Source organism: Triturus cristatus, chromosome 2_2 (assembly GCF_964204655.1).
Source record: "Triturus cristatus chromosome 2_2, aTriCri1.1, whole genome shotgun sequence".
In the NCBI taxonomy this organism is placed as follows: domain Eukaryota; kingdom Metazoa; phylum Chordata; class Amphibia; order Caudata; family Salamandridae; genus Triturus; species Triturus cristatus.
In genome coordinates, this window is record NC_140582.1 from 432,501,719 (window position 1) to 432,526,023 (window position 24,305).

The window sequence follows — 24,305 nt, forward strand, 5'->3', positions numbered from 1 at the left end:
TCTATAAAGAAACAAACAAAGCTACAATTGCCAGAATTCAAAGAAAAGAAAACCAGGGACAGGCGCAACCACACCATGTGTAGACCAGTGAAACTTGGCAGCTAGCCCCTTGCCCCTCAAAGAGATGTAAGGCGAAATGTCACACCAAACTATGGCATTGCAAGTTGGTTTTGCATGTCTCATACTTTCTTCAGAAAGTAATATAATTACGCAAAAGCCACACTTTCTCTGCGCAGCTCTACCTGGAGCTCCATGAACGTTAACATTTCCCATCCTAAAATGGCCGCCGAAGAGTAGGCACGTACCAGGCAAAGACACGCACCAGTGACTGCTCTAGTTTCTCTTTCAGATTTCCATGACAGCCCTACAGGGCAGACTGTCATCTGCTGTTGGCGCCGCCGTTGTATCCAGCGCATGCGTGACCCTATTGTCGCGCGCTAATTGAGTGGAGCTAGACGACGGCTTGCGCCTTCTGGATCGCAGGATCTGACTCCCCACGCCCTCCTTGAGAGCGTGCTGAGCTTGCGCGCGGCCTCCCCAGCTCTAGCGCGCCTGTGCTGGATCGTCGGCTGTTGGGGAGCTGCGCAGTGGGCCTTGCGCGGCTCGGGTCTGCGTGTCTACCTGGTGTGAGCCGCGGAGATGGAGGGTGCAGCGGAGGAGGCTGCTGCATCGGCGGCTGAACTGGGAGGCGAGCCGCTACCGCCTGTTGAGGCGGAGGGGGTGGGGCCACTGCTGGTGGTCAGTGGGGTGCTGGTGAACGTGGCTTTGCTTAGTTTCCTTGTATTTGGCGCCTGGCGATTGTGGCGGCACTGGAGCGGGCGGCGAGATGGCCCAGGCGAAGGCACCGAGGGGGAGGCCCCCGCCCTACCCCGCATGAAACGCCGAGACTTTACTCTGCAGCAGCTGCGACAATACGGGGGTATGCCCTGCGGAGAGGACGACTTCGCAGGGGAAGGGTCTTCTGCCCCACCAGGAGAGCGCCGCATCCTACTGGCTGTCAACGGGAAGGTCTTCGACGTGACCAAGGGCCGCAAGTTCTACGGTCCTGGTGAGGCGGAAGAGGGCATGGGACGATGCTACTTTTCGGTGCATGTACTTAATTGGCTATTTAGCGGCGCGAGACAGTTATCGGTGGGAATGTTTATACTGTGGGTGCTTTCGCTGGGGGTATCTGGTTGTGTGTGGGCGCGTGGACTTGGGATGTTTCAGTAGCATATAGGTTACCAATACATGGAAGGGCAAGGGACGTGGAAAGGAGTGCGTTGGTATAATGAAGCTGAGTTTTTGTAGGTGGGTTTGCCAAGGGACTGCTTGTGTCACACTGCCTTTGTGTGGGCAGAGTAGGTAAGAGGGCATGCTGAGGTCAGTTACGAGGTAGTATGATGAAGTTGGGTAAATGCATTACTCCGTGGACCACCGGATCTTGCAGTTTGTGTATTCTGTTGTTGGCCCGTGGGCTCTGCTCCATTGTGCTGTCAGCTACGGGGGCTGCGCTCTCTTTGGGCACTGATTATGCGCTCGAGCATTTTTCCAAGACATGGTCTCTCACTCAAATGCAAGATACTAGGTTGTTTACTAAACAGCTGGCGTGGCTTAATTTGTGCCTAATACTGTCTGAGTCCCAGCAAGGCCGCTCTCCATATTTGTTGCTGCCTGTAATCCACCTCTCTCGTTTGACTGCTGTACCGGCCTGGGGCGGGGCACTCACTGGTCGTCCCATTTGCTCTTAGTGCATATCAACCCTTTTCGGAGATATCTGACAGCTCACGAGCACGTATATGATCTCTGGAAAAAGGGGCAGATACATTGCGCTGTCAGTCTAGGACATAAATGTGTCAACTCTCCATTGACACGTTCACACATCCCTGCCTAGGTGTATGCAAATGTGACAGTCCCCGTTTTCGCAGCTTTTTTTTTATCACGGAAAGGAGGCGGATACGTTTTGTTTTGTTGTTGGTGAGTCCCTGAACCGCGCCTCTTCTTCTTGGATTGTTTGAATTATCAAGCATGCTTTAGCTCTTTGTAAGTAGGCAGTTCAAGCAAGTGACTCGCACAACGGCTTATGTTAACAGGCCTCGGCGTTCTGAAATGTAGCCCTGATAATAGCGAGTGAATATTAGTTTGTGGATTTAATAAGCCTGTTAACGACGAAACCATAAATACGGTGTCAACACTTAACATCCAGCGGATCAGCATGTTTCTATGAACCGTCTTACTTTTTCATTGAGCTTGCTGCTTAGTTGGGTCCACAGGCTGCTAAAGTTTGTTGCAAATCCACATCCGTGAGTTTTCGGTTAGTTTGGGATTTTTATGTTGATATTAACACAAAGACGTGCCTTTCGCCATATACGGATTCTGTCCCCTCACTATTACCATCTTGGCAGGACATAAAGAATCACATTCAACAAGTGACAATGCCAGCGAATTTCTGAATAGCAGCAGACACGAGTTTGATGTTAAGCAACTTTTACTGATCTAACACGTATATCTATGTCCCTAGTGATAGGTTTACGAATGGAATATAGCACTGGAATTGAGTGAGAACTCGTGCGACGTTGGGGCAAACTATTATTAACAAGGTGCCTGGGGCATTGCAGCTGTTGTCATTATGCTCATGTAGAGGCATTCCACATCGCCAGCATTTTTTACTTTACTGCTGACAACCGTACCTGATAAACTGAAGTGAGCACTGCTGTTAATCTTGCATATGGTGACCACTAATGTAATCTTGTGTGGTATAGTCACTACTACAACTCCATTGTTGCTAGTAGCTCGGCATGATCTTCATTGAATATTGTTCGATCCTCCCTCGTATTGTCGGCATAAACGACAGCCTGATTCCTCTAGAAAGTGAGGAAGCAGAGGGTGATGAGACTTCCTTTTATTTAAAAGTTACCCGACTAGTGTACACATGGTCTGCCCATGAGAAGCTAACATCCTCATGTCTTGGCTCGTTGTGTTCTTCTAAACCACTCACCTGGCCCTTTCCTGTAAGGCCAGGAAGTTCCAGTTGATCAAGTAGCTAGACTGCTGCCCTTCATTGTGTTTGGCTCTTCATGGTTGACGTAGCAAACATGAATAGCTTTTATTACATAACAGGTTGGAGATATTAGTGTTATACACTCTCTGGTGCAGGAGCAGGCAATGGGATGCTCTAATGGAATATGTGAAATAAGGGCAGGCTTAGGGTAAAGGAATTGTTAGGGTAAAGGAATTGTGTGCAGTTGGTGAGGTGAGAGTTGCACCCTAACGTAGGTTGGAGATACCTGCTTATTGTGAATCGGAGCTCTACGCTTATTAAAGATGGGCTTATTTTGCGTTTTTGAGAGTTCTGACCCTACTTTTGGTAGTTGGGCCTGCTATTGAATGTGAAAGTGTCACATTTTCAAAACTGAGCTGAAAGTATCAGGCTGTGCTTATAAGGGGATTGACCTGCACTCTGTTACAGCTCTAGGCAGATGGATGCCTGGATTAAGTTAGGTAAGACGTAAGGTGGATGTGGCGAGGTTGTGGCACTGGAATTATGCGGCACGAGAGGGGGAAAATTCAGGTTTGAGTAAATTATGTTAGAAGAAAAGGCAAATTTTACGGCACATTTTGTAACCGTATTATTTCATCATTTCATCATTTTTAAACTTGGTAACACTTCTCGTTTTGGTGGTACCTCGTTGGTACCTGTTTAGCACCCAAATACAGCAATAAGCAACAGAAAGATGACCAGTCCAGCTTTGCTAAAGGGCTTTCCTTTGTGCGACAACACATGTTGCTGCTTTTTTAGTAATTTTTTTTCCCATTAGTTAGAAACAACTTTTTTTGGTTACAATCTGCAGATGATGTGGCAGATGACAGATTATGTGGCAAGCAGTGGTGGCTCCTTGAGGGAGTGCTGCGGGGCAGTGGGGCGAGGGAGGGGCAGGGTGGGCGGTGTTAAACTTCGGAATGCGGCCAAACGGAGTTGTGTATATAAATAAATACAACAAATTACATTGCGCACGCTGCAACGCCGATTTGGCGTTGCAGCGTGCGCAATGTAATTTGTTTTATTTATTTATTTGTATACACAACTCTGTTTGGCCGCATTCCGAAGTTTACTACCGCCCACTCTGCCCCTTCCCCGCCCCGCAGCAGTCCCTCGAGGAGCCGCCACTGGTGGCAAGTACGCCAAATTCTATAAGTATGCGAAAACCGCCGTGGCTGCACAATCTCATTATTACAATGGTCCTGGTTATAAGAACCTCACTAGATGTGCTTTAGAACAAAGTGAGCAGTGGTACAGGGCTGCCTGGGTGAGGAGGTCGGATGATGATTGCCTCGATGTGGGCAGGTGAACAGAGGAAAACCGATAAATGGACCCAAGACTGAATCAGTAGTATCTTATGGCAGAATTGGAAAGCCTAAACGGGCACCTGCTAGCATCTGCATATAACCACACCAAACTCTGTACTGGTAAAGCTTCGTAAGAGACAGAAGTAGTAAATTTCTGGTGCTGCAAGGGGTGTGGAATTTATTAAAATATCTACTTGTCCATCGGGCAGGTTGCTTCATAAATCTACTTGTCCTGTAACAAAATCCACATGTCCCTTTGGTTCCATGTTGTGCGGCGACAGATAATGGCAGCAATCTTATTATATAAGAGCTCTTATATAGCCTCTCTGATTATGCCAGGCTCATACCATAGTAGTGTTTGAATACTAGCAATCCCTTTGTTTCTATGTTTCCGTAGATCTACATACTGGGACTGAAGGTAGTGGTAAACAATAGTTCCAGGGTTGGAATGTCCTTTCTTGAGTCTGCAAACCTACTAATTTGCATGTTTTAAGGTTTTTCAACAACTCTTCTCTAATCTTTTCCAATACTGAGAAATGTTGTAAATTTACTCCTGACAATGGCAGAAGTAAACCTTCTTCCAGAGATGGCAAAAAAGTGGTTGAAGGGAAAATAAACTTGCAAACACTCAGGTTTTCGCATGAGCAGATCTACACATGCATATATGCTCATGCTAAAATGCAGTTCACAAATATTTTTTCAGGAGTACTATCTCTTGCCCTACTGCTGTAAATTCTTGTGAATTCACGAAAGCCAAATTGCTGCCCTTAATGCAAGGACATACACCAAGGGTGCACTTTTGAGACTTTCTTTAATAATTGGGCCCCTAATTTGGTCTTGCGTTAACCATGACCTTTTGGGTTTATTAAAATTTTCTCAGAAAATCACTAATCTTGCTTTCAAGCTTCTGCAAAAATGTACATCCAATCAGAGAGCATTCTGGGAGCATTATGCATAGCCTCATATTGCTAAACTTTGAAACCGTAAGTACACATTTTTATACTGGAACCACTGTCAGTAGTGCAGTCCGAACTTACATTTACTGAGAACTCACCCTAACAATAAAGGCTTTCAATTAATGAACCATAAATACAAGTTTGAACAGCATTAACATATGCACACAAATATTAACTTAACTGCAGGCAGTGCCCTTCCCTGAGCCTTAATGGGGTACTGCAAACTGGCAGCCAGAGGGTTTGTACTGCAGGGGGTTGGGCCTGCTTGTCCCAAAGACAAAAAGCACATTAAAACTTGTTGCCCTTGACCCCAAACAATATGTCCTGGGCGTCGGGCTATAGGAATTCCACATCCCTGAATTGATACAACATAAAAGGTTGAGTTTTTTGCCACCTTCTCAGATCTCATCTGTGATCAAGACAGTTTTTTGCTTGCGCTGTCTCTCAAAATACAGTTGTGTTAATCTCTTAAGGCTGGTGGGTTTTCTGCTGCACTGACACTGATCAGTTATTCGTTTCTCACGAATCAATGATGACAAGATAACGGGAGTTTTCACTCATTTAGATGCATAGGATTAATTCTAGTGTCCATTCCTTTGGACTTTCCGTTCTGCTTTGCGTATACCTAATACAGTTTTTTTCCATACCGTTTAATCTGTCATGCCTTGGTAGTGCAGACCACTGTTTGCACTTTCCTCCTTCAGCGACTTTGAATAAACAATTAACAGCAGAATGCCTTGCCAAGAGTTCCGTTAGAAATTGATTTCTAACTGGTAGTCCCACTTAGCATTTTCTGAGGTTACCTGTGCTGACCGCTTCCTGTTGAGTAATACGAAGATGTTTCTCAGTTCTTAATACAAATCTGTTTTCCAAAGGACTATATTAAACATCAAACCAAGTTATGTACCTGAAAACATTTTAAATAGTTAAGTAGCTTGATGTATAGCTGCTAAAAAAAGTTTACCAGCGTTTTGGAGGGGCCTGGAGTGACTGGACCATGCAGGGCACTCTTCATATGGGTGTATGTAGACCTGTATTGTTTTTATGTTCTTCTGTGTTCAATTAAATGGTCTACCTTCTTCTATAAGGAGAATTTCCTAAGTTTATTTTGATTAAAGGTTGCCTTTGCACTCGATAACATTATTTTTTACAATTTGGATCTATTCGAGTTTAAGGCTGCACTTTCAGTTGGGGCTTACTTTTTATTTCTAGTAGTAAAATTATGCGTTTATAAATTATAGATGTCTTTCAACAAACCCACATTCTCCCACCCCCCCCCTCAAAAATGCACCAGCTTGCAAAGGCCGTGCCATGACAAATATATTTTTGTGTGTCGGGATAGATTTTGTCTGCGTGGTATATTTTTAAAAGTAACTAAAAAGGATACACTTCTGTGAATATCTAGAAATACTAGGCAGTGAGCATTGTAATTTGAGAGATCTATAGTTTATACCCTTGTTATGCATTTAGATGTGTATTTTGGATGTATGAGGGGTATTGGGTAATGATGAATTCGAGCATTGAAGTTTGTAAATGGGGTAGAATTTGCTGGTATGCAATTGGCAATTTCATTGTGTTTACCTCATTTCGGTTGTTTTGTGTCATGTTTGTATTTTATATAATGTGTGCACTTAAATTATTTTAAAATGTGGTTTACACCAAAACAATAAACAAACATATACCTATAGTTTCAGCTTCGCAATCGTGTGTTGGAGGGTATTTTGAGTGGATGAGGGATGTGTTCGATTCTCAACAGTCATTATCTCACTTTATTTTAAAGCTCCTTTTCCAAGAATAGTGAGGCCCTCCACCTTTTTGTGGAGCCCCACCATCCCGATTTTCCTCCTGAATGTAGCCTCAGCATCTTCTGCTTGGTGTTCTCGACCCTGCTCCATCTGCCTTCTGCCTTGTGTTTAGGCATCCTTGAGCACTGTCACCGAGTTCTGCTTTTGTATTTGTAGTGGGCCACCACTTTCACCTCTTGTTAGTGTTTGAGAATTATCTTTCATGATTTCTATGTCATTGGCAAATGCAGCAGCAACAAGTGGTTCTTAAATCTAAACTCTTCTGAATAATTGTTTACAGTTTTATTAAAGAAATCAAACATAAATTACACTTTCTGATTTACAAATCCTTTTCTTTATTAAGGGACCGCAATGTTGTCATTAACAATTTATTTATTGACCTTCGAATCCACCAATTGTATCCCCTTCACTAACTGAGAGCTGGATAGTGTTGGGAAATATTTTTGTCTGAAGGCCAAATTGTGTGTTAAGGTCTTTAACTTTTTTCCCAGAATCAAACCAACTTCTTTAATCAGACTTTCAACTAATAAATATCCACTTTAATAGCACAAGTGAAATTATATTTGCCGAGTCGATCTATGGATACCAAAATATATTTGCCAGATAGTTTGTTCTTCTAAACACGTAGCTCATCTTTCACTAACTTGTAAAAGAAATCACTTTATTTTCGTCAAGGAACATTTGCATGCGGTCGCGCACCTATAATTGTACTTTCTTTCCAAACAGCGAACCCTCTCCACTGACATGTTGGTCTTCAAACCGTGCAGCCGCAGGTCCTCTCCTATGACCCCACTGATGTACTATCTAGACATTAAGTACTGTTTCTTTTTCTTCTTGCTTTTGCTCTCCTATCTAACAAAATGCTTAGCTACAGTTCTTGCGTATGTTAGGCGTTTTTAATAGGAACACCTTTAACAATATAATTGCACCTTGAATTGACCTTTTAGTTTGGTAGCTGTTATCCTTACTTAGGTGCCGCTTCCAGGTGCTGCATTTGTGTTCTTAGAATATATAGTTGATTCCAGTGCTCAGCATATAGATGAATGCACGTCGCATTCCCACACATTGTACTCTTCTGTTCTAACCAGGAACTGCAGCCTTAAACATCCACGACTGGGTCCTAGTCTGGATACCTCTCTTTACACATTCCTGAAGCAAAGTGTGTTCTTGAAAGAGAGAAGCGAGAAATTGTGCGTGCAACTGTAAGTAGGTAGCAGGGTCAGGCTCTAGTGAATATGCAGTTACTGCTTTTGAGCTCACTATCCTTGCCTCCAGTTTTTCATCAGTTGTAATGAAGGGTCGTGAACATGTGAGGCTAGTGTTATTTCTGCCATTCGTTTATTTTCTTCTTTTGATTATTGGACAACTTTTTTTTGTGTTGACTTGTATTTTTAAGGTATTTTAATATTGATGTTTTACAACCAGAATTATGTTTTACTATGGCACTTACATTTTCGAATAACACGCCTTTCACAAATAGGCACCCTTCTAACTAAATTCCCAGTGTGCGGGCTAATTTTCCTCAAAACATTGAATTTATCGACAAAACGCTTTTATTGGGTAGCCATAAAATGCAGGTTATGAAAGTATGCTTTTTAGGTCGAGCCTGGGCGGCACATGCGCTGCGACCAGTGCTGTAAGCCCCGCCCACATTTTTCATTGGCTTATCATTGTCCTTCCTAAATGCTGGCTTCTGATTCCTTAATAGGCTTGTTAGTCCCTCCTTAGTACAGCCTTGTCTTCATTTGTAATCTCCCATGACGACTGGCCCTTTTACTTCTGTTACACGGTACGTCTTATTTATATTATCAATATTTTCTTTAAAGAGTTTCTCTTACTGCAGGACGGCCTCTCATGCGCAGCTGTGACCACCGTAGCAAACGGGGAGCTCTTCAGGGGCCATGGGAGACAGAAGGGGGCAACTCAGCTTTAGGGAGGTCAAAGGTGCGTGATGTAAATTCCGTTAGATCTGTCGTGTTTATTTTCCGAACGAACATCAATGTTAAACATGAATATGCTTTAGGTTTGCTCCTCTGCTCACTTGCTAAAGACCATGACTTCAACAAATGGCTCATACCCTCTTTTCTCGATTTTGTTCCTCTGTGAAAGGGATCCAAAAAAGAAAAACTCTTTGGCTGCAAATGTCTCTTTGGACACACTCTCACGCAAGCGCAAACTCGACCGGACGGTATTGGAGCGCTTTACTGAGCAGTTCTGCAGTTTCAAAGTGGCAGCTTGCTGCGCTTTGCTCCTCGGCTCAGATTACCTGTAAAAGGTGTGCTTTCACTCCCAGCTTAACTTTTGCTCTCGCTCATTTGCTTTTCTCCCACTACCCGCCACATTGCTTTGTCCATCGTTTGCTTCCCTATTTGCCCCTTCTCCCACCGCGCCATCATTTTTGCTTACCACATCTGCACCCTCAGTTTTGCTTCCCCGCACCCTCCCCGTCTGGGTTCCTGCTATTTGCAACCCCTACACACACACACACACACACACACACACACACTTTTGCTTACCTCATCTGCACCCTCAGTTTTGCTTCCCCGCACCCTCCCCGTCTGTGTTCCTGCTATTTGCAACACCCCCCCCCCCCCCCCCCCTCAGCAATGTCTTTAGGGAGGTCAAAGGTGCGTGATGTAAATTCCTGCGAGATCTGTCATGTTTATTTTCTGAACGAACATCAATGTTAAACATGAATATGCTTGAAAAAATGTTTGGATTGCAGTCACTCACGTTGCATAATTTTCTTTGTTTTGTTGCGGGTTTTCATTGTTTTCCTTTTTAAAAACCAAACCATCAGCAGTGTCATTTTTGTTTTTTAGGGAATGGGAGTAAACTGTTTTAGATGCAGAGGGAGGTGTAGGGTTTAAAAGCAGGGCAGTAGTACTTTGTCATCCTTCAACCATGTTTTATCACTTTAAACTTCTAGTTATTTTTGACAACTCTGGCCTACCCTTCACAATGCTTCTGCTGTAAATGCAGGAAAGAGTAAATTGTCTTGACTTTATTTGTTCCAAATCATCAGGAAATCCCCTTCCCCGTTCACTTCCTAATTCTAGTTATATAAACTGTATTTATTGATCGCTGCAGGGATTTGTAATTCCTATAGCCTGACGCCCAGAACATATTGTTTGGGGTCAAGGGCAACACGTTTTCATGTATATTTTGTCCTTGGTAGGCCCAATCCCCTGCAGCACAAACCCTTTGGCTGCCAGTTTGCAGTGCCTCATTATGGATCAGGAAAGGGCACGGTCTGCAGTTAAGGTAATATTATTGTCCATATGTTAATGCTGTTCAAACTTGTATTTATGTTTCATTAATTGAAAGCCTTTATTATTAGGGCGAGTGGTCCAAGTGAATCTTGTAAGCTCTGACTGCACTACTGACAGTGGTTCCAGTATAAAAAAATGTGTGTACACGTTTTCAAAGTTTATCAATATGAGGCTATGTATAATGCTCCCAGAATGCTCTCTGATTTGATGCAATTATTTGCAGTCGCTTGAAAGCAAGATTGATGATTCTTTGCTTTCAAAATAAAATGTTCATAAAAAAATGAAAGCAGGAAAACAAACATTTCGCTAAACTACTGTAAAATTTCAGGTACCAATTCTTTGCAGCATCATTTAGTAACGTGTTGATTCATGCTAGTATTTCCCCCCAAAATATTCATACTAGGAAATCAGTGTAACCAGCTTCAGTAGGATTATGGGAAACAAAAAAAAACAAGCATTGGCAAAGCCAGTAGGTCTGAAATTGGTGGTCAACTTTTTAGATTTGTCAATGTGTGACTTGTTTTATGTTGGCATGGTTTTTGTAAAACCTTATTGGTATGGGAGCTTGTGGTGCCTCACCATTATAAAAAAACATTGGCAAAAGCAAAAATTATATTTGGTCTCAAAGCACACGCTGCCACAGTAGTTACTGGCACTGAACAAAACTACTTTATGTGCCGATATGCTCTTTGTAAAAGAGCTGAATGCTGTCACTCACAGTGAAGCCAGCTGTTACAGATAGAGAAACAGAATTTTAATAAACGCAAAAGGTCATGGTCCATGCTAGACCAAATTAGGGGCCCAATTATAAAAAAAAAATCTCAAAAGTGCATCCATGGTATATGTCCCTGCACTACGTGCAACTATATGGCTTTCATGAATTCCGAAGAATTTACAAAAGTAGGACGAGAAATAGTACTCCAAGAAAATATTTGTGAACTGTATTTTAGCACGAGCAGATATGCATGTGTGGATTTGCTCATGGGAAAATCTGTGTTTGCAAGTTTACTTTCCCTCCAACCACTTTTTTTCCAACTCTGGAAGAAGGTTTACGTCTGCCATTGTCAGTGGTACATTTCCAAAAATGTTCAGTACGGGAAAAGATTAGAGAAGAGTTTAAAAAAAGAAAACTCTTAACACATGCAAGTTAGTAGGTTTGCACAGACTCAAAAGGGTATGCCAATTCTGGAACTATTGCTTACCGCGACCTTCGACCCAGTATGTAGATATGCGGAAACGTGGCAACATAAGAGGATTGCAAGTATTCAAACACTGCTATGGTATGAGCCTTGGCGTAACCAGAGAGGCTATATCCGAGCTCTTATATAATGAGATTGCTTCCATAATTTGTTGCCACATTATATGGCACCAAAGGGACAAGTAGATTTATGAAGCAACTTGCCCCATGGACAAGTAGATGTTTTATTAAATTCCACACCCCTAATAGCTATCCCCAGGAAACTATCCATGACCCATTTCTTTGGGTGCTGAATGGTCTTTTTATGTTTTGTACATATACAAAGGGCACAGTTCACTACACGTGGCTCCTGTCGTTCACACATTGTATTTAATATTCTTTTATCTAAGTTTAAATTTTGCAAATTTAAATAAATTAAATCTATTACAGAAATTGCCCATTTTTAGGTAGAGCCTGGGCAGTGCAAGCACTGCTCTGCGAGGCATGCTGTATTCAGGTATGGACTTGCAGCTCCGCCCATCTTTTTAATTGGCTCCTGTTACTGTCCTTTTTAAGTGGTTACTTTTGATTCATGAATAGACTTAGTAGTCCCTCCTTGTCTGCATTTTTAAGCTCCCATAAGGACTGGACTTCTTACTTTTGTAGTTACACGGTCTGTTTTAACTATAGTCTGTGAGCATTATTTTCTTTAATGTCTATTCTAGCTGCTGTTGCAGGCACGACAGGCTCTCCCCCACCCACGTTTCATGACAGCGCGGCGCCCGATCATGGATGCTGCTCTTTATTTGAAAAAAGCTCCCTGCCCAGCTCTGCATTTCTGCACATGCTATGCTGCTTAACAAATGTTTTTTTTTAAGCTCCCCATACCTCGCTTTCACGGTAATATCTGCCTTGCACCTTTCTTTACACAAACCATGTCTAAAGAAAGGGGCGTCATCGACATTAAAGTGAAAGCGTGGTATGGGGCACTTTAAAATAAACAAAACATTTGTTTGTCAACTTGTCACGGGTCCTCTAAAAAATGGGGCATGGCCGACATAAAAATAAAAGCGCAGCATGGAGCGCTTTTACAAACAAACCTTTGCAATGCAATAGGTTTAGCATTTGCGAGAGTTTAAGCTATTGGCATTGTAAATGACAATGCCTTTAATTTATGTTTTAAAAACCAACACATAAATAAAAGGCATTGTCATTTACAATGCAAATAGCTCAAACTCTCGCAAATGGGAGACGTATTGCATTGCAAATGCTTGTTTGTTTCAGCGATGAAACTGATGTCTGGCTAACGTCAAATGAGTATGTGCCAAAAAGTATGTCTGAGCTCCAGTAGAATAGATGAAATAAGTAAAGATCGAAGAAACGTGCCCACGGTAATGGATCTCTTTGCCTGATAACCATGAAAAACTTTGTTCGAGATAAATCAACATTGTTGTACTAGCCTGAGGCAACAAAGTGCAAAAATGACAGCTGTTGGGCGCTATGCCGTAAAGAACCACAGTCGGTTAAGCTGGGAATCACAAGCCCAACTTGTGGCCCACCCAGTGCGCTGCCAAAAAGCTGACAGAACCTGCATTCTCCACTACTCTCTTTAGCACCAAATGCGGAAGGAAACCGAAGGTGCTGCGTAACTGCAAGCAAAAAGCACACGGCCTTTAAATATACAGCAGAGGGGATGTACTGGTTATATGTCCCATGTTGCGGTGTCATTGATGTTTTGTTTAGGGGACTTTCCCATAGTGTGGACCGCTTGGATTATGCTTCAGAGGTAGACCAAATTATGCAGAGGACCTGCCTAATTTATGCAGCAGGAAAAGGGAAACTGTGCACCTCACCCTGTAGAAGTGCTAGTTTACTGATTTGTCACTCGAACGCACATTCATAAAAACTACAACTCTATTCAAGCCGCGATTTTTGTTTTGCATCAGACTACGGGAGCAACATTTTAACACCGCCCCTACCATCTCCTACAGTAATAGTTTGCGAAAAACGGCGTCGCAGTCGCACGGAGTAGAAAGCATGTCTACAGATGCGTACTTGATGTTATAAGAAGTGTCTCTCTTGTCCTTCGCGTTTGTTACGGGTTAAAGCTGGTCTGCAGGGAATACCTCCTCGGTTTAGCATATGCTGTCGTTTTCTTGTTTTGTGTGCTAGTTCATCGGCCCTATGTCACTGGAGTGATATTCATGGAAGTAGCTGGTCGGGAAGTGTCTCTTCCTGTCTAAAGGAGGGATTTCGAGTTTATTTTTTCTTGTGTTTTTTTCCCCTGCTATACCACAATTCCACTGCCTTGCTCATCTCCTCATAACATGGAGGATTGTAATTGGTGTAACAGTATATATATATTTTTTTGGTGGGTGACTGAAAGTGACCAGCAGCCTTGATCTCCCCCGTTGTTGATTGATAAGGTGTGATTAAAAAAAACAAATAAAAGATAATTGCTAAACCTGCAGTTTTAGTTTTACCGTTTCACCATTCTGTGGTTCCACAGCACAATTTTACATTAAGAACCAGCCTTTTTAGAATGGTACTTTAGATCACGTGACAAAGAAGCAATCATTTCCGTCTTATTTGATTTATATTAAAATATGTTCGGGTTTATTCATGCTGCAGACAAAAACCCTTCTCCAATCGATTAATTGGTAAGATTATTATTGTTTGATAATAGTTTTCACCTCATTGGTACTACTTTAATTCAAGAATATAGTGGTCAGTGACTGAAAGGTAACCTTTGGTGGCACTATGCTCAATCGCATGTGGTTCGTTTCAGTAACTTTGATTGGTGGGCGCTAGATTAATTTGTTTTGTTGGAAATATGCAGCCACAACGAGTAGACGGATAATACAGTAATCCAGGATTACACAGAAAAAATACGACAGCTACTGAATTCTCTCCTCCCAGTGGCCTTGCCTTTAAAAGTTGAGTAAATGAAACCTTATGTTCGTATTTTGTGGTGGTTACTTAAGTATACTGAGGCCTTGCATTTTATTTTGAAATGATTAAATAGACTGCTTTCCTTCATTTGTGCACTCTCCACGATTTTACATTGAGAACCCATTTTCTTTTCTCGGCGTGTGTATTGGTCAACTTTTACCATGTTATCGATTTGCTTTAAGGTTCCTTAACACTGGACAGGGACAGTTGTTTGTTTTAGGCAGGATAAATTACAGTAGTGAATTTAAATCTTTTATACCTTTTTTTTTTTTTTTCCCCCTCGAGTCCACTCTTCGAGTGTTAAATTGTGTGCTGGGAGAGCTTTCGTCTCCATACTAGTATTTTAGTATGTGTGCCACTTCAATACGATGTCTGAGACAGGGTTGTCTAATTGTGCAAGAAACTAGTTTCACTTTTTATCACTGACGTGTACTTGGAACTTGGTATGTGTTCACGTGAAAAAACGCTGAAGTTTCAGATTGTTTTGATAGCTTGTCCATTTATCACACACACAGCCGCTGTGGTAATGATTACTGCAGGCACTTTTCTCATTCAGGACAAGGTTACGTTTATGGTGACATTCGCTCAAACAAATTATAATTTTCCAAGATGACATCACTTAAATGCCATGTTTGGATTAAATATGTATATATATATTTTTTTATCGCTGACCACAGCAAGGATGCAAGTAAAGAGAAAACGCCTGAAAAAACGACTTTTCGAAGAACCGTGGGAAACCCAATTAAAGGCAGTTGAACTGTAGTCCAGCTATACACGTAATCAGTCCCTCTCAGTAATTAGCTTCCTGCAAATAATCAATGTATCTTTAATTTATCTTTCTTGATATTAGCCGGTATCACGAAATATCACTTGGCATTTGCGTGCTCAGCCCGATTATGAACTGGAAGCTGAATGAAGAAAAATAGAACTCCAAAGTTGTGCTCTTTAACTTGAGCCTATGGCGTAAGCAGGCTTATTGTAGGCTTCTCAAGAATTTACAGGGGTTTACATGCCTGCCCATTCCATACCATTGGTTGACTTTGTCTCTCTTATTTTCTTGGATCTTAGTCAGTGGCTTTCCTTTTGCTTGTGTGTCTCTCCCCTAAGGCATAGGCTTGTTACAATCTCACAGATTAACTTTGGGCTTCTATCTTTCAACTGCTCGCTTTTAGGAAACTACTTTTTCTTCCTGCTTGTGCACTCTTACAGAGTGCATGTGAATTCCAGCTTCCTCCCTCATGTGCTTACTACCCCCTCCCATGCCCACTCCCAACACTCATTGTTTTCTCCCTCATGTTGTAAGCTTCTCACCGTCCAAACTCTGCCTTCTCTCCACACAGTGTTGTCTTCCTCCTGTGCTTTTCCCCTCCTTTCCCCATTTTGCTCATGTGCTACTCCCCCCCCCCCCCACCCTCTCCTTCGTTCCCCATCCACTCCTCTGCTGCCCTCACAGCCAGTCTTTTTTTCCCTTTTATTTACTTGAAAAAGACACTTTTGTTTTAATTTACCTATCGTTCTCGGATAGGTAATAAAATAAAGTAGCTGCAATGTTATGTTTTTTGTTTTTTCTAGTCACCCATGCATGACGACTCATATTACATGTACGTCATCGCGCATAAATATGTACACAAGATAACAAAGCCAAAACATCAAGCCTGTAGTATGTTTTTTGTTGTTGTTTTTAAATTTTTTTTTGCCATGCTGCATATCATTTTGCCGTTTCTGCACAACATCACCAAAGACCTTGGCAAAGTCAGTATGTCCCAAAGGCAAGACCCATTTGCTTTGCCAATACTTTGGATTTTCTTTTTATGCTTCAAAGAAAAATCTTATGTCATGCCTACTAACTCCTCTTTTACCAGGTTAAAGACGTTAGTTTCACTAAGCTGTCTTTCAAGTCAAAGCACCATGTCACTAACAGTCGACTACCCAGAGAATACCCTGAATCATAGGTTGTTAAAAGAGTTTTTAAGTTCATAGTTCTTCAAAGGACATCAAAGAGTAGATGTCAGGCCCTCACAGAGATGTATATGTGCAGATATTTAGAGTGCTCGAATGTAGCGGAGAGTAGTGCAGTGATGTTTATTGAGGCGTATTAGGGAGAGTGGCTCAGGGTGGTGTTCAAATGTGGTGTGGGAGGGGGCGGAAGAAGCAAGATGGTAGTTCTCGATAAACCCAATGGATGAGTGATGGCATTTATTTGCAGATTGGGCTGAGTAAATGCTTTAGAGCCAGTTGGGATAATTTCGGCACTCCCTGTAGATTTTGCTAAAACCTCAGACTTGTGTATGCTGCATAGATTGTGCAAAACTGTAGCTCACCCATCTGCAAATGGGCTTAGTTCAGAGGTAGATCGGTGTAGACTTTACCCCATGCCAGAGAACCGTACCTGTGGGGACTGCTGGGGTGGTGAGTACCTGGGTCCTTGTTTGGCGGGCTCTGTCCCCCCCCCCCCCCTTCCCCTCCCCCTGGGGTCGGCCAGGCGATGCTGTGCGGTCCCGCTCCCCGTTCTCGCCGAACGCCTGTTTGGGACGGTGGCTGGGCAGGCGGCGGCTTTCCCACTGCGGGGGAGGTGAAAGTTAGGGCCTGCTGAATGTCCCCTGCGCCTGGGTTTGAGACAGAGACACGGCCCTACGTTTGGCCAGAGAGCGTGGAGACGTTACCTGGCAAGGCTAAAAAATTGCCCTTTACCCTGACTTCACAGTGATGGTGCAGGAAGCCCGGCGTAAATTCATCGGGGTAAAGGCTACGCTCCGTAATCTTGGCCTTAAGTACGGCATGCTATACCCAGCACGTCTGCGGGTGGAGATTGAAGGTCGGGTGCGGTTCTTTGACAACCCTAACGATGTTCAAGACTTTTGTCGCACATACAAAAATAATAAGGGTCAACCGCACGACGAGGGGGGTGGGCCGTCTCCTCCGCACAGTGGCTCTGTAGCTAGCTTGGATCTGTTCTCTGGCTCCGGTGTGGGATGACGTCGTGAACTATTTGATCCTTCTTTATGTCATTGAATATATGTGGGGGACACATGACCTCTTTGAGTACACTATGCACTGCTGGTTTGCTGTCGTGGCGTTGCCACCCCCTCAAGTGGATACCTTGGGGTTCTTTTGCTGGTTCTAATGTACCTGCTACTAATTGCGTTTCCTTATGGTACAAATGTATGGTGCGTTGATTTTTGTTCACAGGTTGGGATAGGCCTTACACTTCTTGTAGTAAGGCTGGGTGGTGGGAGGGGGGTTGGGGAAGGTTGTTCCGTTTTCAGTAGCATTTATTTGGTATGTTGTTTTTGGTGGTATATTGTTTGTGATGACATCTGTTCTCGTCTGGCTTCTTAATACTCCTGGATGGCTCGGATAGGCTTAAATGAATGCCCCTCAGACTTGTCACTGTTGTCTTGGAATGTCAGGGGTCTTAATAATCAGCGTAAACGTAGACCGGTGGTGCACTATTTGAATAGGCATAATGTGGACGTCTCCTTTCTGCAGGAGACACACTTACCCACTACAAATACAGCACGTTTTGCAGCAAGCTGGGGTTCTCACAGGTACTTCGCTAACTTTAGCAATTATGCAAGAGGTACAGCAGTTTTAATCCATAAAAGAGTCCCGTTTCATTGCCAGCTGGTCATCGGGGATAGGGAGGGACGCTATGTAATAGTGATGGGTGCGATGATGGGGCACAGGGTCGTTTTGGTCTGCGTCTCTGCCCCCAAAACTGACTCCCCGGAGTTTTTCCATGCGCTGCACACTCAACTTTCCAAACAAGAACCTGCTTTGCTTATGATCGGTGGAGATTTTAATCTCTTGCTGGATACGGGCCTGGATAGTACCTCTGGTGTGGCAGACACCAAGCCTAGATCACGGCGTGCAGTCCGTGAACTCTGTGATCAGTTCTCCCTGATAGACATTTGGCGCAGGCGCAACCCTACCACCACTAATTACACACACTTTTCTGACCAACACAATACTTGGACTAGGCTTGATTTCTGGCTGCTCTCCCCTGGTGTGTCCCCCTGGTACCGGACATTGAAGACCCTCCCTAGGACATATTCAGACCACTCCCCTGTGTTGCTTTGTCTTCAAGTTCCTCGCCCTGAAGGGTTCGAGCGACAATGGCGCTTCCCTGGCCGCGCTCTGTTAGACTACCTTTTCCGTCATGAGGTCAGTGAGGCGATTGAGGAATATTTTGCTATTAATACCGGCTCGGTGGATTCTTGGGTTATGCTGTGGGAGGGGTTTAAGGCCTATATTCGGGGTGTATGTATATCCAAACATGCAGGGGTTCTCAAAGTGTTGTGTACAACACTGGCACAGCTGGAGGCCGAACTAGAGTCACTGGATGCAGATGCGCTTAGCGCACCTCCTGGCTCCTTACAGGTCAGGCAGCTGAGCCTCCTTTCCGACTATAGGGAGACTGCGGATCGTGAGATCCTTTATTGGAGTAAATATCAAACTGCCCGTAGATATGGGGAGGGCGACCGCCCGGGCCGCACCTTAGCTCAGGTACTGAGACCACCGTACAGCAATGCGTTCATCACCGTAATCCGTGGTCCGGACGGTGTGCTCCGCACAACTTCCACAGAGATTAGGGACGAATTTCTTACATACTACTCGGCACTATATACGTCTAGACATAGTAGTGATAGTGCTGCGCGAGAGGATTATTTATCCGAAATTGCGTTAGTGTTCTTAGAGACAGACATGCAGGAGTTCATGGCGGAACCCATAGCGGTGAATGAGGTTCGCGTGACAATTAAAGTACTGAGGGGCTCCGGGCCTTGACAGCTTTATGGATGAGTTCTACAAGGCCTTTTCAGATCTGTTGGCACCAAAACTGTTTGAGGTGTATGCTGAGGCCCTGGAGCGGAAAACCCCGCCTCCCACCTTAAACGAAGCGGTCATTATGACCCATCGCTTTGCGGGTCATACAGGCCCCTATCGAATATCGACTACAAGATCCTCGCCAAAATCGTGGCCAACCGACTCTCACAATTAATGGAGTTTATTATTTCACCGGCTCAATCAGGCTTTGTTCCCCATCGCTCGACCTCATTGAATTTGCAAACTTTGCTCTCAGTGTTGCATAGAATAAACCCCGCAACTCCAGCTGCGGCTATACTGCTTGACACAGAAAAAGCATTCGATACTCTTGAATGGCCTTTCTTTCTATCCATAATGCGTCGGACGGGCATGCCGGCTGGTTTCATTGCCACCACGAGCCACTTATACAGTCGGCCCACGGCGAGACTCCGCATTAATGGCACTGTCACGCCTGTTTTCTCTTACCTGTGGCACCTGTCAAGGGTGTCCGCTGTCCCCTCTTTTGTTCATTCTCGCCATGGACCCTTTCATTCGACATTTTCAAGAGTGTCATCTTCATAGAGGGCTGCAATTTAGGACAGGCCCCCTATTGGTTTCATTGTATGCCGATGATACTATCCTTTGTCAGAGAGCCACATTTGAACCTAGCACCGCTCATACGGGAAATACTCCGCTTTGATCGGGACTCTGGGCTGGGAACTAATTGGCACAAGTCCATTATTTTTCCCTTAACCAGCAGCACTTCCCCTTGGCAATATGAGTTTCCATTGGAGTGGTGCTCAGATACTGTCAAATATTTGGGTATCTACATACACCTGAATCAAAATTGGATTATATGACTTAATTATGGCTGCGCGATTGCGAAATTGGAGTCGCAAGTCGAGAAATGGCTACGTCTCCCTTTATCCATGGCAGGCAAGTCGAGAAATGGCTACGTCTCCCTTTATCCATGGCAGGCAGAATCGCTATCATTAAGATGATGATTCTCCCCAAATTTCTATATTTTTTTTTAAAATAATATCCCCATACCCCTCACTCAGAGTTTCTTTGCCACATTGCGATCCCATCTTGTCAGATTGGTATGGGGCGGTAAACAGCCTCGTGTCCGTTGGAAGATACTCACTCTCCCGTACGACAGAGGCGGATTTTGAGTGCCTGATTTTTATCTATATTACCTGGTCGCACAGTGCGCCTATGCCTTTGCTTGGTACCACCCTGACGCACGGATCCCATTTCTGCGTCCAGAAGCTGACTTTGTTCTTCCTGACTGTGAGAAAGTGGCTCTGTATATACTGTTCCTTAATAGGTACAGGGTGTACAGAGTCCACAGTCCCCCAGAGGCTGATAGAGGTCAAAGTTAGGTATGACCTTACTCTCAAAAGTGGTAGCTTGGTCGAGCAGTAAGGCAGTACCAGAGGACAGTGTAAAGCATTTATTGTACACACTCAGTCAGCAAATGGTTTCACACACTCAATAACTGAACTCTAGGCCAATGATTTGTATATATAAAATATATGCTTGTTTTATTTTTAGAACCACAAGGGGGTAAAAATATACTTTCTCAGAATGAGAGGTTGAATATAAATACTTTTGTTTCAAGCAATAAATTTGTGTAAACAGTCACAGTTGGTTGCAATAAACAATCCTATTTCCTAAACATAACAATGCATTGAGCTCAATGGTAAATTCAGGTTATTTGTAATAAATTACTTTTCAGATTACTTTTGGAATTCCAGGTCTGGGTCCTAGAACCAGCCTGGGGTCAGTATTCAGAATCAAGTGAGGAAAGTCGACTTAATAACTGTAATGATTTTTAGATAATATTTAGCTATTTCAAAAGTTAGCACTTAGAAAATATTTCACAGAAAACATTCAATGGATCTCTATGGCAAGAAATTCAAATTGCAGGTAGAGTACTTTATCGTTACTTTAGTAATCCAGGACTGGGTGCCTAGACCCAGGACTGGGGTCCTTATCAAAAGCAGGTAAGTAATTTCGTTTGCAGAAATGGTACGATTTTAAAAGAATATTTCAAATTTGCAAAAGTAGACACTTAGAAGAAATTTCACAGAAAAGCAGACAATGGTTTCCTATGGGAGAAAAATGAGTTAGAAGTAAGTATAGTTGTGAACACTTTTCGGAGTCAGGGCTGGGCACCAAGATCCAGCACTGGGAGCTCACCTAGGAGCAGGTGAGTAAATTCGTTTTTGTCACTTGGCTGATTTTTGGTGAATTTTTGCAGTTTTGAAAAGTTCACACTTAGAAGATTTTTGAAGAAAAAGCCTGTCAATGTTACCCTATGAGGAAAATGAAGTTAGCGGTTTAAGGGTAAATACTCGACTGGTAGTGTTGAACTTCCGGGCATGGACTCAGGGGTCCCCCAGTGTCAGGTAGGTACAGTTGGTTCACCCTCAGCGGTTTCAGGACGGCCGGGTGCAGAGAGAGTTGGGCCCAATGTTATCCTATGAGGGATAGGGGGGCCTCGGTTGGTGGCTGCTGTCTGGCAAGCCACGCGGCTGTGGGAGCTGGGCTCCTGGTCACTTACTCAGGGCAAGTGGGGAAGTAGGTTAGAGTAGAGAGGGCACTGCCAGGGCCACTCGGGCGGCTGGGTGCAGGGTGCTTTTGAGCCTTAGGGCGCTCAATGGAAATCAATGGGAATGTTCCGGTTTGAAAAGAGGCTGCAGGCTCGGGGACGAGGATGTTTCAGGTGCCACCACCACTTCGAGAGGTAAGTTGGGTAGTCGTAGGTTAGGTGGGTACCCCGGGATTGGGCACAGGGGGTCGCAGGGCGCCGGGTGCAGGGGTGCCTTTTGACGTCGGGAATCTTACCCTCTGGTTGATCGCGGCTGGGGTGGCACTTGGTTCTGAGGCTGCAGGCTTCTTCCGGGATGTCGAGGGGGGTCCTTGGGTGCCGGACTCTGGGTCACAGTCGCCGTGGGGTCGTCCTCTGGGTCTTTGTCCACTCCGGCACTGGCCAGGCTTGGCTGGTGCAGAGTGTGTTGGGTCCGCGGTCCCGGGCTGGTGCCAGGGATAGCAAGTAGGTTTCTTGAGTAGAGCCTCTACTCGTGGGAGTCCCAGGGGCTTAGAGCTAAAAGGTAGCCAGGTCCTCCGGGGTTGGTGAGGTTGCTGGCCACGTGGGATGCCGCGCTGGTGCAGGTTCGAGAGTCGACAGGCCGGTAGGGCTGGGGCCAAAGCAGTTGGTGTCTTCTTCTCTTCTTAGCAGCTGCAGGGCAGGTCTTTGTTCTTCTTGCTCTTCTTGTCGTTTTTCTATCTGGAATCTGAGGAAGGAAGGTTCAGGGGGCCCCTAAATACTAGATTTAGGGGCGTTACAGGTAGGTGAAGGCCAGGGACCAATGGGTCCTTGTCCTGGGGTGGGTACACCCCCTATCCTGCCTCTCTCCTGTGGGAGGGGGGCAGTAGCCTAATCCTGATAGGGTAGGGCCTCCCATCTTCAAGATGGCGAGAGCCCGGAGATGTGCTTCACCTCGCCTCCCCCACCTGAGGGGTGGGGTGGGCAGGCTGGCACATCCCCTGTCCTTGTATGGGGTTTCCGGCCAAGCTTCCCGCCAGAGTGGGGGGTTGCAGTGGCCTGGGGAAACTCCAACTGGCGGCATGCCTTTGAAGCTTCCCTTTGCTCATCCTGGGGGAGGAGATTTCTCACCTCACCCAGGATGTGCATTGTTGCAGGCCCGGGAGAGCAGGGGCTCTCCCACCCAGGGGTCCAGCAACGTGTCTGCTGTGTGGCAGCCTGGGCAGCCTCAGAGCAGACGTGGATTGCAAGTTAGCTGTAAGGGGGCATCTTCTAAGATGCCCTCTGGGGTGCTTAGTACATTAAATCCTACACTGGCATCAGTGTGGGTTCAATGTGCTGAGAAGTTTGATACCAAACTTCCCAGGCTTCAGTGTTGCCAATATGGTGCTGTGGAGCTCGTGTTTGACAAGCTCTCAGCACCATGTATTCTTAAATGACAGCACTGCACTTACAGTGCCCAGGAATGGACCCGGGTACTGTAGGGGCACAGGGCTCCTGCTCCTGTGCCCACACCATAGGCGTAATGCACCCAGCTAGAGGGGTGGCTGACATATGCTTTGGCAGTGTAGGTGATGGGCATGGTACACAGTGATGTGTGCCATGTCGACTCTTTGTTTTGTCCTGCACCCAGACACTCAGCCTGCAAGGGCAGTGTGTGTGTGTAAGGGTACAGGGCCTCTGAGGGTGGCACAATGAGTGCTGCAGCCCTTAGAGGCCTTCCCTGGTCACAAGGCCCTGGGTACCTAGGGTACCATTTACTAGGGGCTGACATGTGGCTAGGGTTTGCCAATTTGGAGTTTGTGTGGTTTAAGGAAGGAACATAGGCCCTGGGCACCTGATTGGCAGGAACCCAGGGTACACTCAATTGAAGTACATTCAGCAATTTAGCAAAAAGTGGGGGCATACCATGCAAGAAAGATGGCACTTTCTCACACAACCCCCCCCCAAACGAAAGGTGATGAGACTAACCTTGTCCTATGGAGTCTTCATTGTCTAAGTGGAAGAACCTGGAAAGTCCATCTGCATTGGCATGGGCAGTCCCTGGTCTGTGTTCCACTTCAAAGTCCATTCCCTGTAGGGAGATGGACCACCTCAGTAGTTTTGGATTTTCCCCTTTCATCTGCATTAGCCATCTGAGAGGTCTGTGGTCAGTTTGAACTAGGAAGTGAGTGCCAAACAAGTATGGCCTCAGCTTCTTCAGGGACCAAACCACAGCAAAGGCCTCCCTCTCAATGGCACTCCAACGCTGCTCTCTAGGGAGTAGTCTTCTGCTTATAAAAGCAACAGGTTGGTCTTGGCCTTCATCATTGGTCTGGGATAGGACCGCTCCTATCCCTAGCTCAGAGGCATCAGTCTGCACTATGAACTGCTTGGCATAATCTGGAGCTTTTAGAATTGGTGCTGAGCACATTGCTTCTTTTAGGGTGTCAAAAGCCTTTTGACAACTAACTGTCCAGTTAA

At 44.7% G+C, this 24,305-nt stretch overlaps 1 protein-coding gene across 1 annotated transcript in view; it reads left to right on the plus strand.

Moving 5' to 3' along the window:
- The first annotated feature begins 347 nt into the window (after positions 1–347).
- PGRMC2 (progesterone receptor membrane component 2) overlaps positions 348–24,305 on the plus strand; it is a 98,514-nt gene continuing 74,556 nt past the window's right edge. Inside the window, exon 1 of the mRNA XM_085641527.1 lies at positions 348–1,048. Within this exon, the coding sequence (XP_085497653.1) occupies positions 640–1,048 (409 nt within the window). The 5' untranslated portion in view covers positions 348–639. The remainder of the gene's footprint in view (positions 1,049–24,305) is intronic.